At 46.2% G+C, this 15,968-nt stretch overlaps 1 protein-coding gene across 2 annotated transcripts in view; it reads right to left on the reverse strand.

Annotated features, from left to right (window-relative positions):
* Positions 1–15,968, reverse strand: part of LOC114607773 (aldehyde oxidase 3-like) — a 71,392-nt gene that overhangs the window by 26,026 nt on the left and 29,398 nt on the right. For both annotated transcript variants that reach the window (XM_028751214.2, XM_028751222.2), the window contains 6 exons: positions 15,155–15,247; positions 12,330–12,499; positions 10,578–10,692; positions 5,748–5,867; positions 2,658–2,754; positions 12–136 (listed from right to left, as the gene is read on the reverse strand). In XM_028751214.2, the coding sequence (XP_028607047.2) occupies positions 12–136; positions 2,658–2,754; positions 5,748–5,867; positions 10,578–10,692; positions 12,330–12,499; positions 15,155–15,247 (720 nt within the window). The remainder of the gene's footprint in view (positions 1–11; positions 137–2,657; positions 2,755–5,747; positions 5,868–10,577; positions 10,693–12,329; positions 12,500–15,154; positions 15,248–15,968) is intronic.

Here is a 15,968-nt window from a genome sequence, read left to right on the forward strand (position 1 = left end):
AGTTGCCTCACCTGGACTTTCGAACCATATTGGGTAGACGTATATATATCCATTTCCTTATCCTCTTTTCTTGGAACGACAAACACACTGTCTGTTTCCAGGTAAAAATGCTCTTGCCCTCCGACATGGATTTCGCCTGTTAAAAAACAATTGCATGGCTAATTTGATTAGATTTGTACCTCACCATACTATGCGGCACTTCATCGCATGTCTTAGCCTGTAGGCTTCATAAAAGGGGATGGTTAAGGCCAGCAGGAACAACAAACAGATGAGGATATTTCACTCCTTCCCATTGCAAGAATCTCCTGACAATGTTTTAGAGAGGAGGGGGCGGATTTTGCTCATTACTTATCCTGCTCCAGCCTGACTTCAAAGAGGGAGTCTGAGTGTTATCTGTGTATAGATAAGGTCACTGATCAAGCAGCTGTAACACTCACGCAGTCCAGCGTCTCCTGTTAGTCTGTTAGTTAGTTTTACAGTAGCTGTAGAGAATAAAAGAAGTTATTCTTCGAAGCTGTCGTTCGTGTGGTTCATGCTCTGCTGTGCTCTGCTGACTTTTGGAAGTGAGTTTGGTGCTCACAGCTCTGAGTTGTGAGTCCACAGCACTTAGACCTGATTCCTGCGTGGAAGGTCTCTGGAAGTGCTATCCCAGCTCACCTGGCCCAGTCGGTGGCACTGGCTCAAAGGCGAAGCTGACAACAGATGTTTCAACAGATTGAAACAGATGGTAGAGAGGCACTCAAGGGCAACCAAGAAGAGCCCCATACAAAACAAAATATGAAAAACTACTCAGATGACTAGACTGGTGTGGACAAGAGGGGAGCTGATGAGTTTATACAGTCGTACCTTGGTTGTCGAACTTAATCCGTTCCGGGAGTCCATTTGACTCCCGGAATGGTTCGAAAACTGCAGGAGCTTCCTGCACTCAATCAAAGCTGCAGAAGCCCTGTTGGACATTTGGCTTCCAAAAAAACATTCACAAACCAGAACACTCACTTCCAGGTTTGCGGTATTCAGTAGCCTAAGCGTCTGAGTACCAAGGCGTTCGACAACCAAGGTACGACTGTGTGTCTGTCTAGCTTTAGGAAAGGCTTTGAGTTTCTGTTTTCTCTTCGAGGTATCTGGAGCACTTTTAATTCTCCTTCTTCTTGGAGGTGAGGTGGTGTGCTATGCAGCTTTTCAGACTACAGTATTTCTCTTTCTGTGTGAAAATAACAATAAAAATATTTTACAAAACTGGGAGTGGGGAGAATAGGCTGCGATCCTCATACCTGGTAGTAAGCCCCATTGAGTTCAATAGCGCTTACATCTGAGTGGTGGTTTTTCATGTCTGAGAATAATAAGGGAGCCATTTATAATGCTGGGGTGCTTGAGGAATTGGTTCCCTACAAAGGTCAGCTATCCTGTGGATTTTGAACTCCCAATTTTATGATGCAATTTGTGGATGTGTTTTAGGCTATACAGAAATGAGAATTTAGAGCAAAAATACATTAGAAATGTGTATTCTGTGATAAAATGCATACAGAAATACAAATTTTCATGCTGTTTTGTTGGTTTTTTAAACCACAGATTACAGCTAAAAAGAACAAAACTGGGTTTTTTAAAAAATGAAAACATGCAGAATTAACACAGACCAAAAGTAGACTGATCCATGCACCCCTATTCTGAAGATATCTAAGCGTATTGTGTTTTACCTGGACAGCAGAGCCAGGCTGTGGAGGGGGGGGGGCAGCAAGCCACAGACTCTCTGCTACAGACTCTTCCTACTCACTAAACCTCTTCAGCTTCTGACACCTCCTCTTCCCAGTCTTCTCCCTCTGACCACTCATTGTTATCCCACCATCACTCCCTGGGCTCTGGGCCTTCTTCCCTTGGTGCAGGCATCCCCAAACTCGGCCCTCCAGATGTTTTGGGACTACAACTCCCATCACCCCTAGCTAACAGGACCAGTGGTCAGGGATGATGGGAATTGTAGTCCCAAAACATCTGGAGGGCTGAATTTGGGGATGCCTGCCTTGGTGGCTTCCCAGCTGGTTCATTTCACCACTCCTCTGTATCCAACCAGTCCATGACATGGATAAATGGATCTTTGCCACGAGTGTCCACTTGTTAGGGTTTTACTCTTGTTTTAAATGTATTTGTTGTTTTTGTGTTTTTACCGTTTTAAATTATTTTATGTATAAATCGCCTTGAGATGGTGCCTTAGAAGGTGATTAATAAAATAAAATAAAATAAAAGAAGAAGAACTGAATCGAAAGTCTTCCACATCTCTGATTCACACAGCTATTTTTTCTGCATAAGGAGTGCTCATGGTACAGTTGTCACCCGGTAATTATACCAATCTGTGATCAATTTAAATGAAATTTAAACAGACAGACGAGAAGAGAAGACACCCTGGAAAAGACCCTGATGTTGGGAAAGATTGAGGGCACAAGGGGAAGGGGACGACAGAGGACGAGATGGGTGGACAGTGTTCTCAAAGCTACCAGCATGAGTTTGACCAAACTGCGGAACGCAATGGAAGACAGGAGTGCCTGGCGTGCTCTGGTCCATGGGGTCACAAAGAGTCGGACACGACTAAACAACAACAAACAGATAGACTGAACCTGCTTGCTGCTATGTCACGAGAACCCCATCCATTACTGATAGCACCCTACCTTCAATGATGTTCTCAACATTCTTAAATGATTCTGTAACGTTTCCTCTTTCTATTTTCTTTTCTTCTGTCAAGAATGACTTATGCTTAACTGCTTCCTGAAAAATAGGAGGAAACACAGCATTCAGTCCCAGAACACAAAGCACTATGTCGCCCTCATCACTACCATCTTACAGTTCTTTCAGATGCACTGATATTCTTTCCCAGTATAGTTGCACTGATTTTACTCTAGCTAAGGAGTTGGCTCAGGGGGGACGCGGGTGGCGCTGTGGGTAAAAGCCTCAGCGCCTAGGGCTTGCCGATCGAAAGGTCGGCGGTTCGAATCCCCGCGGCGGGGTGCGCTCCCGTTGCTCGGTCCCAGCGCCTGCCAACCTAGCAGTTCGAAAGCACCCACGGGTGCAAGTAGATAAATAGGGACCGCTTACTAGCGGGAAGGTAAATGGCGTTTCCGTGTGCAGCTCTGGCTCGCCAGAGCAGCGATGTCACGCTGGCCACGTGACCCGGAAAGTGTCTCCGGACAGCGCTGGCCCCCGGCCTCTTGAGTGAGATGGGCGCACAACCCCAGAGTCTGGCAAGACTGGCCCGTACGGGCAGGGGTACCTTTACCTTTACAAGGAGTTGGCTCATGCCTGGTCAGAAACTAAACAATAGGTTATTTTCCTGTTCATCAAATCCCTGTTGTTCAAAGATCTGTGTCCAAAGTGCTGTATGGGAAAGAACTATCCAGAAATAAGCAAATAATAAACAAATACATTAAAAAAGACTCTTGGTCTGTCTCAGGCATCCCAAAATCTGCCCTTTTTCATGTTATGGTGAAGGCATTTGGTGTTCTGTTCTCGTATTGTTCTTTGAAAGTTGTATCTACTTTTGCGGCTCTCCAGTGAGTATTATTACATGAGTAGTACCTGTGAGAATGGGGAACATATTTCATCCAGAAAGCAGCTGGGGGTGTAGCACAGTAATCAGAGTGTTGAGGTTTGAGCCTCAGCCATGAATTTACTAGGCGTCTTCAAGTGAACCAATATCGTTCAACCACCTTACCCCACAATCTATCACATGTGGATAATGATACTGACATCTTATAGGTTGTTTTAAAGGTTGCTGAAATACTATATGCCACGGGTGGGGAACTGTGACCCTTCAGATATCACTAGGCTCCAACTCCCAACAGCCAATATGGCCAATGGTTACAGATGATGGGAGTTGTAGTCCAACAGCATCTGTAGGGCTACAGGCTCCCCTCGCCTGCTGTATGTAAAGTGCACTAAATGGTCTGAGGTACGCGACAAATGCTAAGAGGAGGGGGAGTTTGGATTTGATATCCCGCTTTATCACTACCCGAAGGAGTCTCAAAGCGGCTAACATTCACCTTTCCCTTCCTCCCCCACAACAAACACTCTGTGAGGTGAGTGGGGCTGAGAGACGTCAAAGAAGTGTGACTGGCCCAAGGTGACCCAGCAGCTGCATGTGGAGGAGCGGGGAAGTGAACCCAGTTCACCAGATTACGAGTCCACCACTCTTAACCACTACACCACACTGGCTCTAAGTACATTTGTATGTACTCTGTCATCCTGACATTGCTGAAAGGAGACTACTGTATACTTATGGACATTGCCTCTTTCTCAAAGACACATGTCTGATTCAAGAGATGGCAGAACAACCTAATAAGCCGATATGCCCTTTTAATTTGAAGTTCAGAACCAACAAATACATGCACACAGTGGCCATATTTGGATGATTCAAGCACATCTGGACAAGCTGCAATACAACAGTTTGGCTTAATGTCCTGACTTGTTCCGATGCCATAGTTTCTTGGTTCAGACAAAATGGAGAACTGTAGTTGGTGAAATCCTTCCTGGCTTGTTTGTTCGCTTGCACAAAGGCATGAGTTTGGGGTGGTTGATGGGGAGGGGTGTAGCCAAAATGCGACACAGCTTATTAAGATATGGTCATCTGAATGCTATCAGTGTTAACCTATAGGCTGTCAAACCAGGGTATTGCATGTTCTAATAGCATCCTTAAGACTGAAAGGTCATGCAGATCCTATGCAGGTGTGTGTTTGCCATCCCATTTATTTGCCTCAGGTACAAGATGCCTCAAGGGATGCGGGTGGCGCTCTGGGTTAAACCACAGAGCCTAGGACTTGCCAATCAGAAGGTCGGCGGTTCAAATCCCCGCGACGGGGTGAGCTCCCATTCCTCGGTCCCTCTCCTGCCAACCTAGCAGTTCGAAAGCACATCAAAGTGCAAGTAGATAAATAGGTACCACTCTGGCGGGAAGGTAAACGGCGTTTCCGTGCGCTGCTCTGGTTCGCCAGAAGCGGCTTAGTCATGCTGGCCACATGACCCAGAAGCTGTACACCGGCTCCCTCAGCCAATAAAGCGAGATGAGCGCCACAACCCCAGAGTCGGTCACGACTGGACCTAATGGTCAGGGGTCCCTTTACCTTTACCTTACAAGATGCCTTTGGCTTGCCCTTTGGGAGGGCTTTGAATATTATGAAGCCATCAGCCATGGAGGGCGCCTATATTTATTCCTGACTTTGGGCTTTACAGTGGTACCTCAGGTTACATACCCTTCAGGTTATAGACTCTGCTAACCCAGAAATAGTACCTCGGGTTAAGAACTTTGCTTCAGGATGAGAACAGAAATTGTGCTCCGGTGGCACAGCAGCAGCAGGAGGCCCCATTAGCTAAAGTGGTGCTTCAGGTTAAGAACGGTTTCAGGTTAAGAACAGACCTCCGGAACCAATTATGTACTTAACCCAAGGTACCATTGTATCTGGCAGGAGGAAACAGGATGCTAGACTAGCTGGGCCATTGCCTTGGCTTTTCTAATGTTCTTATCCAGTGCTTTTTTCCTTAAAAAATGTTTATGGGTACTCTCATTTTGACTCAGTAAAATCACCATTTTCTAGTTCAAATCGGGGGAAATGAATACAGTAAATGGACAAAAGTACAAAGATTCACAAAATGTTTAGGGGTATGCGTCCCCCCAGAAAAAAACACTGTTCTTATCTATTCCTATAGTTAAGATAGAGTGCAAGTAAAGTCCATCTTGAAGCTTCACAAATGAGAGGCTGATTTCTTACCTCAATGGTCAGGATCAGTTCCAGTTCTTGGTACTCTATCTTCACTTTTCTTCTGGCTCGCTTTGCGCACTCGTAGGATTCTGCAAGCACACCGCAGATAATGTGGCCGATATATAGTACCTGCATGACACCCGACCAACAGAAATGGAATGGCTTCACTATACAGAACAACAACAACGTGGTTGTTTAATGTACTTCGATAGATTTCATGCTAAGGCTTTGGGTATCAAACCATGTTCCAGAGACTATCCTCGGGTTCTCTGGAAGCTTTTCAAGCACAGTGAGGATATTAGTAATTGCTTGCTTACCACTACCAACCTTCCTCTTCAATGTACAGGCACAGAGGAAGGGTGGGAATATTCTAATTCAGTGTTTCCCAACCGGTGTTCCGCGGCACACTACTGTGCCGCGAGACATTGCCTGGTGTGCCGTGGGAGGGAGGCGGGCGAGTCGCACGGCGTCTCGGCGTCGGGCGGCAGCGAGCCCAGGAAGCGGCCCAGCCGGCCGGGGTCGCCCGCCTGCAGCAGCGCCTCGCACCCGCACGAGACCTGCTCCGCCGAGAAGTGGGCGAGCGCGGAGGATCGGGCGCGACGGAGGCCAGCCCCGCGCTTGGAGAGGACGCAGCAGCCGTCGCCAAACCCGATCCTCCTCCTCCTGCTCCGCTGCCGTCCCCTGGCTCTCGGCCGGGAGGAGCCTGCGGCGACGGGGCGGGCGCCGAAGTTGGCAGAAGTTGGCGCGCCTCCTCAGCAGCGCCTTCGTCCTCCTCCTCCTGCCTCTGCTCTCCTCCGGCGGCGGGGGCGCGCCGCCCTCCCCGGCCGGGGGGCTCGGCGGGGCCCGCGGGGAAGGAGGCCATGTTCGCAGCGCGCGGGATCGCGGCCCCCCTCGCCCGCCTCCGGCCCGATCCCCTCCCCCTGCGCGCTGCCCTAGCCGTGCGGGTCTCCTCCCCCTGCGCCGCCGTCCCCTTTCCACATCCTAGGAGCCGCAGTCCGCCTACCACCCCCGGGCCGCGGCGCGGCTCCCAGCCCGGGCTGGCCTCCGCCTCCTGGGACGCGCGCCCACCCCCGCGGCCCCCCAAACTTCGGAGCAACTCTCCAGACGCTTCTCCCCCGCCTCGGTCTCCCTCCTTTCCACTTCTCTTCCCCCCTTCCTTCCCTCTTTCTTTCTCTTTCTCTCCCACCCGCCTTTCCTTCTATTAACTTTCCTTTCCCCTCCCTTCGTCCTTCCTACTTTTACTCCTGGGCTCCTCCCCCCTTTGCGCAGCCACAAATCAATCTCTCTCTCTTTTTTCCCCTCTCTCTCTTCTTTGCTCAGACGCAAAAAAGCGCCGCTTTTTGGAAATCCGGACTGCTGTCCCCGCTGAAACGATACTTTAAAAAAGGAAGAACCCACTGGCTCTTATTTCTGTTTAAAGCAGTAGATCCCGAACTCTTTTGGCCCACTGCCCCCTTGGTTCCACATCCCCCAGTGTCCCCTATGCTTACTCTATAGAAAGCATTACAGGGGTTAACGCAGCTCGCTAAGGAAGATATTAATAGAATTCTGCATTTGGGGGGAGACCCTAACAGTCATCTACCATTACCTTCTATGCTGTTACTATTTTTTTATTTTTTTTTTACATAAGTAAAAAGTGACCTTTCCCCATCTGGCATGGTGGTGTTCCTCGAGATTTTTTTCATGACACAAGTGTGCCTTTGCCCAAAAAAGGTTGGGAAACACTGTTCTAATTTGCATGTCTCATGCCATGAGTAATCTCTGACCTCAACTGAACTGAGGGCCCACCCTAGAAGACTCATCAGAATTCTCTGCAATGGACTTCCGGGTTGGCGCCATCGCCGAATGGCGGACTCCCTCCGAGCTCCGGAGGGAGCCTGCTCGGCAGGGGTTGGGTCCTCCCGCGCCGGCGACGCGGGGACCCTCAAAAACCATGGGCGCTGAAACCCATGGGCATGGTGACTCGGCTGGCACCTTTTAAGCCCCCCCTCGACCCGCGAAGGAGCCTTTTTAAAGGCTATGGAACGGGTGACAGGGGGGGGTGGTGCTTTGAGTACTCCGCTTCCCCTGCCGAGCGAAGCCGCATGCCATTCGACGGAGAGCGCTGACTTCTTCCATTGGAAATTCGGACTTAAAGTATAACCCGTGAGTAATTGGAACTTGGATTAAAAAGGACAAAATTTATAAAAAATTTGGAACGAGCGGGGAGGGCGTAAAAAGGAAGTCAGGCCCCCCCCCCTGTTGTAGAGGAGTTAAAGCAAAGGACTTAACATCTAAGATCGAGTGCAACCCTATTTTGAAAAAGTTATTAAATTTCGCGATGGAAAATTATAAGACTGAGCTGGAGGAGAATAGTGGAAGTGAATTAAAAAGCAACCCCCCCACGGAACCTGGGAGCGTTTTAGCTAGAGCGCCTGGAGAAGACAAGGAGAGGTTTTGACAGCTGTCAAAGAGCTGTCAAAGCAGAAGAACAAAAAAGAACTTTGTTGCAAGGACTTTACCGGTTACATTTGTTATAATTTGGATTTAGAATGTTTAAAACAAGGAATACTAAGTTACTATGATTGCTGGTTGTGATCTGGAAGGGAGCTGAGTTATTGCAAGTCACCTAGAGGAGCTGAGGGATATTACAAGTTGTCAGCACTGAATTTGAACAGAACTCTTTATCTCCTGGGAAACTGCAGAAATGGAACACTATTTTGGCTACAGAGGCTTACATATGTAAAGCAGACAATGGATTTATCTACCGATGTTTGGTTCCTGAATAACAGAGCCTTTGCAGAGGAATTCAGAGACTTTTTGAATTGGAACATCTGTGCAGGAAAATAGGAAAAGAAAAGGACGGGAAAAAGAGGAGACAGATCAACAAGAACAACAAGAACAATCGACAATTGGATAAAGCTGGAAGCGGGAACATTTGGAACATCCAGAAAAAGTATAAAGAAGTAAAACTGGAGTTTTCACTCCCAAGTATAAAAAAGTCTGGATGGGAAAAATGGGCCCTTTCGAGATAGACTCCTTCCAAGATTGGATATACAAAATTAAAAATGACTGGTAAAGGACTATGGTTTTAAAAAAAATGTGGGAGCTACAGGAAGACATCAGATTCGAGAAATATTGGGGACGCAACCGGGGAAAGGGGGAGGGAAATTTGGAATCCAAAGGGTGTAAAACTACATTTTATTTTATTATATTTTAATCTATTATGTATATTAAAGGGGAGAACACGTGGAAGGGACTAAGTCGATTTTAGGAGGTGGGCTAATATTTTTAAATTGGGATAATGACACTAAGTTTAAAATCTGGGATAAAAAATTGCTGAACCTATTTGTAAGAATTGGAATGCAAGAGGGGGAGGGGAGGGGAAGTCCTGGAAAGATGATATGGAAAATAAGACTCTAAATTGGGATGTTTTGTTTTTGATATTGTTATAATTGGAAATGCCTAATAAATATTATTAAAAAAAAAAAAAAGAATTCTCTGCAATGACCAGCTGACAAGTGGATATGTCAGAGGTTTGCCAATGAAAGCCACTGGTAAAGTATATATATGTGTGGCATTTATCTTAAGTAAATATGAAGTATTTAGCATGCATCATGTAGCGCTTCCAGTTTATCTGTTTAAGCAGAAGACTTCCATACAAGAGTGGATAAATTACCGTATTTTTCACTCTATAAGACGCACCAGACCACAAGACGCACCGAGTTTTTGGAGGAGGAAAACATGAAAAAAAAATATTCTGAATCTCAGAAGCCAGAACAGCAAGAGGAAAGCAGCAATCCCTCTTGCTGTTCTGGCTTCTGGGATAGCTGCGCAGCCTGCATTCGCTCCATAAGACACACACACATTTCCCCATACTTTTTAGGATCGAAAAAGTGAGTCTTAATAGAGCAAAAAATATGGTAATTTGCTTTCAAATAACTAAGGTGTTGTTGTTTTTTAAAAAGGGTATACATATCGGAGACCAAAAAATATAAAGTATATAGAATGACTGAGGACCAACATAAACATTTGATTTTTTTAAACAATCCTTTCAAATTCATGACAATTAAGGGGTGAAGACTGGGGCTTGTGTCTAATTTTATGGGATAGTGGCTAAGAGGCAGTGAATTTCAAATTCCCAACTCAAAAGTAATCTCTACCACATACCCAAATAGGTGGCCTTAAATAGCCCAGTACATCCATCTGATATATGGGTTAATAATATTGACCCACCATACAGGGTTAGTCTAAGGAGTTCTAGTTGCGGAATCTTATCTCCAAGGGTTATAGCTCTATGATAGAGTGCATATGCTAAAGGTCCCAGCATAATAGGAATTCACCTCTTCTTCCCTAATGTGTGCCCCATACCATCCCCAATTTTGCTCTGGAGGGTTGGGGGAGTCCCCAGACGGATTTAGGGGGATGCAGAGGGAGAAGAGTTTCTGCTGCACAAGGAAAACCTTCGTGTTTGCAGAGTTTTAGCCTCAGTGCTATGTTGAACACAAGCCTTTAAAATACATTTATGTTTTAATCCTGCATTCATGTATCCTTCAAACAATGATTCAGACACAGACACTGTGGGGCCTCTTGCACATTTAAGGGTTGCCTAGAACTGAGATTTTCACTATTTGACTTTCCCTGTCCAGGAGCTATGGTGATGAAAGATGCTACAGCTAGCAATTACTTTCCTTCCTCTGAAAGTTTGTTAGTGTTTTCCTCCAAAGCAACTCGGTTCTAGTGGCCTAGTCATGCCCAAGGAATTGTAAATGTCTGCCTTTGATATTTTTAGGGTACAATTCTGGGCCTGCTTATCTCTGAGTAGATGTTGGATAGGAAGGCAAAAAGCTCAGAAAATACCTCTTCGCTAGCAAAAATTTCCTCTTTTCCATCACCATTATGCCCTGGAATATCAGCTGCTGTTACCACGGCAACCACCCCTGGTTCTTCTAAGGCCTCTGACACATCAATGGATCTGGAAAGGAGAGATAAATAGAACACTTTTGTTCCAATGGGTCGCAGGGATCAAACATGATGGCAAGATGAATTAAATAAATAAATGTTTTAAGAAATAAACATTCAGGGGCTAAAGTAAACATGCACTTTTTTCCTAAGTTGTGCACAGCTAGTATTTCTGCAGCTGGAAACAGATAGTGAAACAACCCAATGTATTTAGTCTTAAAAACCTCTTTGTACTATCTTAACTGGTATCTGTATATGTGTGAAATCACCCCTAACTGCAATACAGGGAGGCAGCTGATATGTGCAGGTCGGGGTCCACCCTAGATTATGGTTACCAGATTTTTTTCAATGAATCCGGGGACACTTTTGTTTTGTTTTGTTTTAAGCTGAGTAGCAACAGGGAGTCAGTAGTGGGGATGGTGAGGCAAAAGACCCTGGGCCCAGGCACACATGCATATTGTATAAAGGTGAAAAGCCCTTCTTTTGCACCCTGTAAAACATAAATACACAGAGTTTTTTAAAAACGGCCGCCCGTCCGCAACTCCCTAGCCTCTCCCCGATCAGTCAAAACAAAGGGGGAAGGGGGCAGGAGATCCGTACCGCTAGACGTCCCCGGTTCCCCTTCAGCAGTGGCAGCGGCAGTGGTAGTCAACAGCCTGGAGCCTGTCTGGTAGCGCAGTTAGCTCTGGCTGGCTTCAGGAGCTTCTTGCTGCCATGGCACCCGCCATTTTTCCTTGCCAGAAGTCCCCATATGATGTGTTGTGCAGGCTGCTGAGGCTGTCGCTGCCATGTTTCCCGGGGACAGATTTGCAAATCTGGGGACATTCCGGGGACGGAATTTGTCCGGGGATAGATTTGCAAATCCAGGGACAGTTCCAGGGACCTGGGGACGTCTGGTAACTCTACCCTAGACATTTTGCAGGACAATAAATGGTGCTGTCCCCCACTCTCAAATCAAGTTGAAGAGTGCCCATCTGGTCAAGTAATTTGAGGCAGAAAAGACCACAAGCACGCCTCCCCCCCCCCCCGCACCCTGTCCCTGAGAGTTTAAACACAACAATACAGTGGTACCTCGGATTACATACGCTTCAGGTTACATACTCTTCAGGTTACAGACTCCGCTAACCCAGAAATAGTACCTCGGGTTAAGAGCTTTGCTTCAGGATGAGAACAGAAATCGTGCTCTGGCGGTGCAGCAGCAGCAGGAGGCCCCATTAGCTAAAGTGGTGCTTCAGGTTAAGAACAGTTTCAGGTTATGAACGGACCTCCGGAACAAATTAAGTACTTAACCCGAGGTACCACTGTAATAAATTAACTAGCAAACCATTTGCCACCCTTTCATGACACTCCAAATCGGCTGCTTCAGGCAGCTGCCTCACTGTCCCTAATGGTAGAACTGGGTGTGGATATCAGCCTTGTGTGTTGGGTGCACTGAATTAGCACTTCCAGAGCACTCCACTCTTATTTAAAAGAGCTGTATGTCAAGCCCTCCTCTTTCCCCCTACGTTTGCAAGCACACTTGCATTCCAGCCCACTCCTGAAGTAAACCAAACCAAGATTCAAAGCATGGCCAGCATCTGTTACAATATGTCCTCCTTCCCATGTTCTACTGCCACACTTTCCTCACGCACATTCCTTCTTGTTACTTACAGAATCTTTGCGTGGGCGCATGTGCTGGTGACCACAGCCATGTAGAGCTGCCCTTCCTCTGGAGGCATGTCGTCGACATAGTCCGCTTCACCGGTGGTATGTTTAATACCAGACTGGTGCATGATGGGACGCCCCACTGGGTCCTGAGGAGGCTGATGAGGGTCTACATCCTGTCATATGGTAGAGACATTTACTATACAGTGGTACCTCGGGTTACATACGCTTCAAGTTACATACGCTTCAGGTTACACACTCCACTAACCCAGAAATAGTGCTTCAGGTTAAGAACTTTGCTTCAGGATGAGAACAGAAATCGTGCTCCGGTGGCACAGCGGCAGCAGGAGGCCCCATTAGCTAACGTGGTGCTTCAGGTTAAGAACAGTTTCAGGTTAAGAACGGACCTCCAGAACGAATTAAGTACTTAACCCAAGGTACCACTGTACAGACGGTTCATTAGTTTACTGAGTATTACTCAGTAAATCCTACTAAAATTATATGGTGACAACATGGTTGTATTTCAGTTTGTACAGGCTGAATGTTGGGCCCAGAACTTGTACCATGTTACTATCTGTACCCAAAGCTTCGATTCCATATTGGCTTATATAGGAGGACCAGTTAAGCTATGAAATCATGTTGGCCAAATATACGTTTTCTGTTAGTATATGTAAACATTTTCAATTAGTATCCTTGGTATTATGGAGGACAACTTTTTACCTCATGAATCTGCCTAATTCTTAAGATAACCAGTGGAGACCTTGCTCTCTGTCCCACCACTTTCAGTGGTTCAATTAATGGTGACATTGTGAGATTTGACCAGCTCCGGCCCATCTGGAGCTGGTACAGGCTCGTCTTATCTTGAGCCCAAGCAGAGCATAGTCACGCAGACGAAAGGATAAGCAGGTAATGTGCTACATGCTGAAGTTTATTTACAAGCTATGCTGAGAGCATACAAACGTACATCTTGCCTCTGTGAGAGCAGAGAAGCAACAACTCTCGACACAAACCGAGAGAACACTGAGAAAAACAGGAAACCAGTGTACGTCACATCCAGTCTCCCATTCCCGTGGGAACCCAACAGTAACTCTGACTGTGGAATGTAAACATTGTCTGGTGACAAGCATTTGCTGCACAGTGAGGAAAGCAGAAACCAACAGACATCAGGCAGGATCTTTTTAGCAGTAGTGTCTAGATTGTGGAACTCTCCCTGCAAGAGATTCACATGGGCTTCCATACTGCAGGTTTTCAGACTCTCCTTAAAAGGATTGTTTCACTGGGCCTTTGGGCTTAGAGTGATATTCTGGTCCCATGTTGACATTTTGTTGCTGAGATCCTGGTTTTTTGGTGATCTGATTTATTTATTTATTTGTATGTATACTAATTTACTACTGGATTAGGTTAAGAACAGTTTCAGGTTAAGAACGGACCTCTGGAACGAATTAAGTACGTAACCAGAGGCACCACTGTATTGTTCTCGGTCATAGACTCCTGTATTGTACTCTCTGTGGGGCTGCCTTTGAAAAAGGTCCATAAACTGCAATTAGAGCAAAATATGACAGCCAGGTGCTGGTTGGGGCAGTGGCTTGAGTGCATATAACCAGTGGCGTAGCGTGGGTTGTCAGCACCCGGGGCAAGGCAAGTAATTTGCGCCCCCTAACCCGTGGATTTGCGCCCCCTAACCCGTGGATTTGCGCCCCCTAACCTGTGGATTTGCCCTAACCCCAGATGTTGCGCCCGGTGCGGCCGGCCCCCCCTGCACCCCCCACGCTACGCCACTGCATATAACCCCCATTTTACAACAGCTACATTGGTTGGCAACTGAGTTCCAGGCCCAATTCAAGGTGCTTATACTTCTATTTAAATCCCTGAATGACCCAGGTCTCATGTAGCTGAGAGAATGACTGCTCCCATCCAAACTTGCCCATGCCTTGAGATCTGCAGTGGTTCCTGTACAGGGAGAGGTACATAGCACAGGGTCCTGGGAAAGGGCCTTTTCAATGGTGGTTTTGCATCTATGTAATTCCCCACTGGGGTGTACCTGGCCACTTCCCTATACTCATTTAGGAAACAGGTCATGACACAACTCTTCTGGCAAGTTTTTGGAGGTGGGCTGATCTGAAAATTTGTTTGTTGCTTTTTCACAGCTGGAATTTTATGGAATTGAACAACAATTTCATGATGATTTTTCTTCTGTGTGTCGGAGTCAAGGAATTGTTTTCATTATACCTGATTTGTATTCTATTGCTTTGCTTTATATTTTTATTGGTGTAAACCACTTAATCAATTAGTTAAGTCACAGATCACTGGGTGGTAAAGGTAAAGGTAAAGGGACCCCTGACCATTAGGTCCAGTCGTGACCGCCTCTGGGATTGTGGTGCTCATCTCACTTTATTGGCCGAGGGAGCCGATGTACGGCTTCCGGGTCATGTGGCCAGCATGACTAAGCCGCTTCTGGCGAACCAGAGCAGCGCATGGAAACGCCGTTTACCTTCCCGCAGGAGCGGTACCTATTTATCTACTTGCACTTTGACGTGCTTTCGAACTGCTAGGTTGGCAAGAGCAGGGACCGAATAATGGGAGCTCACCCTGTCGCGGGGATTCGAACCGCCAACCTTCTGATCGGCAAGTCCTAGGCTCTGTGGTTTAACCCACAGCGCCACCCGCGTCCTCCATGAGTAACTTAGAAGCATTAATTTCAGTGGGCCTACTCTGGGTAGATCTCAGTTGAATACAACCCATTATACTTAGAGAAGTGTGGATTAACATGATATCATTGACATGAATGTTAGTGTTATATGATGAAAAGCAATGAAAACAATCTCACTGACCTGGTATATTTGCATACCCTGAGGTGGTTTCTCACGGAACTCGCCTAAAGCACTGGCGTATTTCTTTGGCAAGTCAGGATACTTAGATGGATTCTGTGGGAAGACAAATTAATTATATATTACATCAATTTTCCCCAAGAAATTATTCAGGGGCAAGCAACCATATAATGGTAATTCATTGCCCAAATATGTACTACCAGGGTGCTGAAATTAAGATATGACTTGCACAACTACTTCTGGTGTGTCCTTTCTACACATGTGGGGGGGGGGTTTCCAGTCATGTAGCAAAATCTCCACTTATAACATTTTAACAAACTTTTTAATTTTTGTAAAAAGTTGTATTCGAGCCAACATGAAGCACTGGCTGAATGAAAACAGCATGGCATCTGTTACATAGGAAGAAAAGCCTGCTGTACGTAAGACAATTTTTCTACATAGGTGCAGAAAAAACGGTGTGTAAAAATTGTTAATGGAAACAATGATCTTTGGTAGAGGCAGGAAAGTAGGAGGAACATTGTTTTTAAGAGGAGGGATAGTTTATTTCTTATCCACCTATAGTGAACACAAGAGAAGCCTTCTTGGATCAGACGAAAGGTCCATCTGGTCCAGAATTCTGTTCTCATAGTGGTCAACTGAGTGCCTATGGAAAGTAGGCAAGACAATAGCACCCTCTTATATGTGTTGCAAGCCATTTGTATTCAGAGGCATGTGTGCCATAAGCACCATGTGAATATGTACCTAGCTAAGTTACTAACTGCTTACCCCAAAAATAAGGCCAGACTTGCTCTTGTGCCTTTAATATTGGCTTGATTTA

This window comes from Podarcis muralis, chromosome 1 (genome assembly GCF_964188315.1).
Source record: "Podarcis muralis chromosome 1, rPodMur119.hap1.1, whole genome shotgun sequence".
In the NCBI taxonomy this organism is placed as follows: domain Eukaryota; kingdom Metazoa; phylum Chordata; class Lepidosauria; order Squamata; family Lacertidae; genus Podarcis; species Podarcis muralis.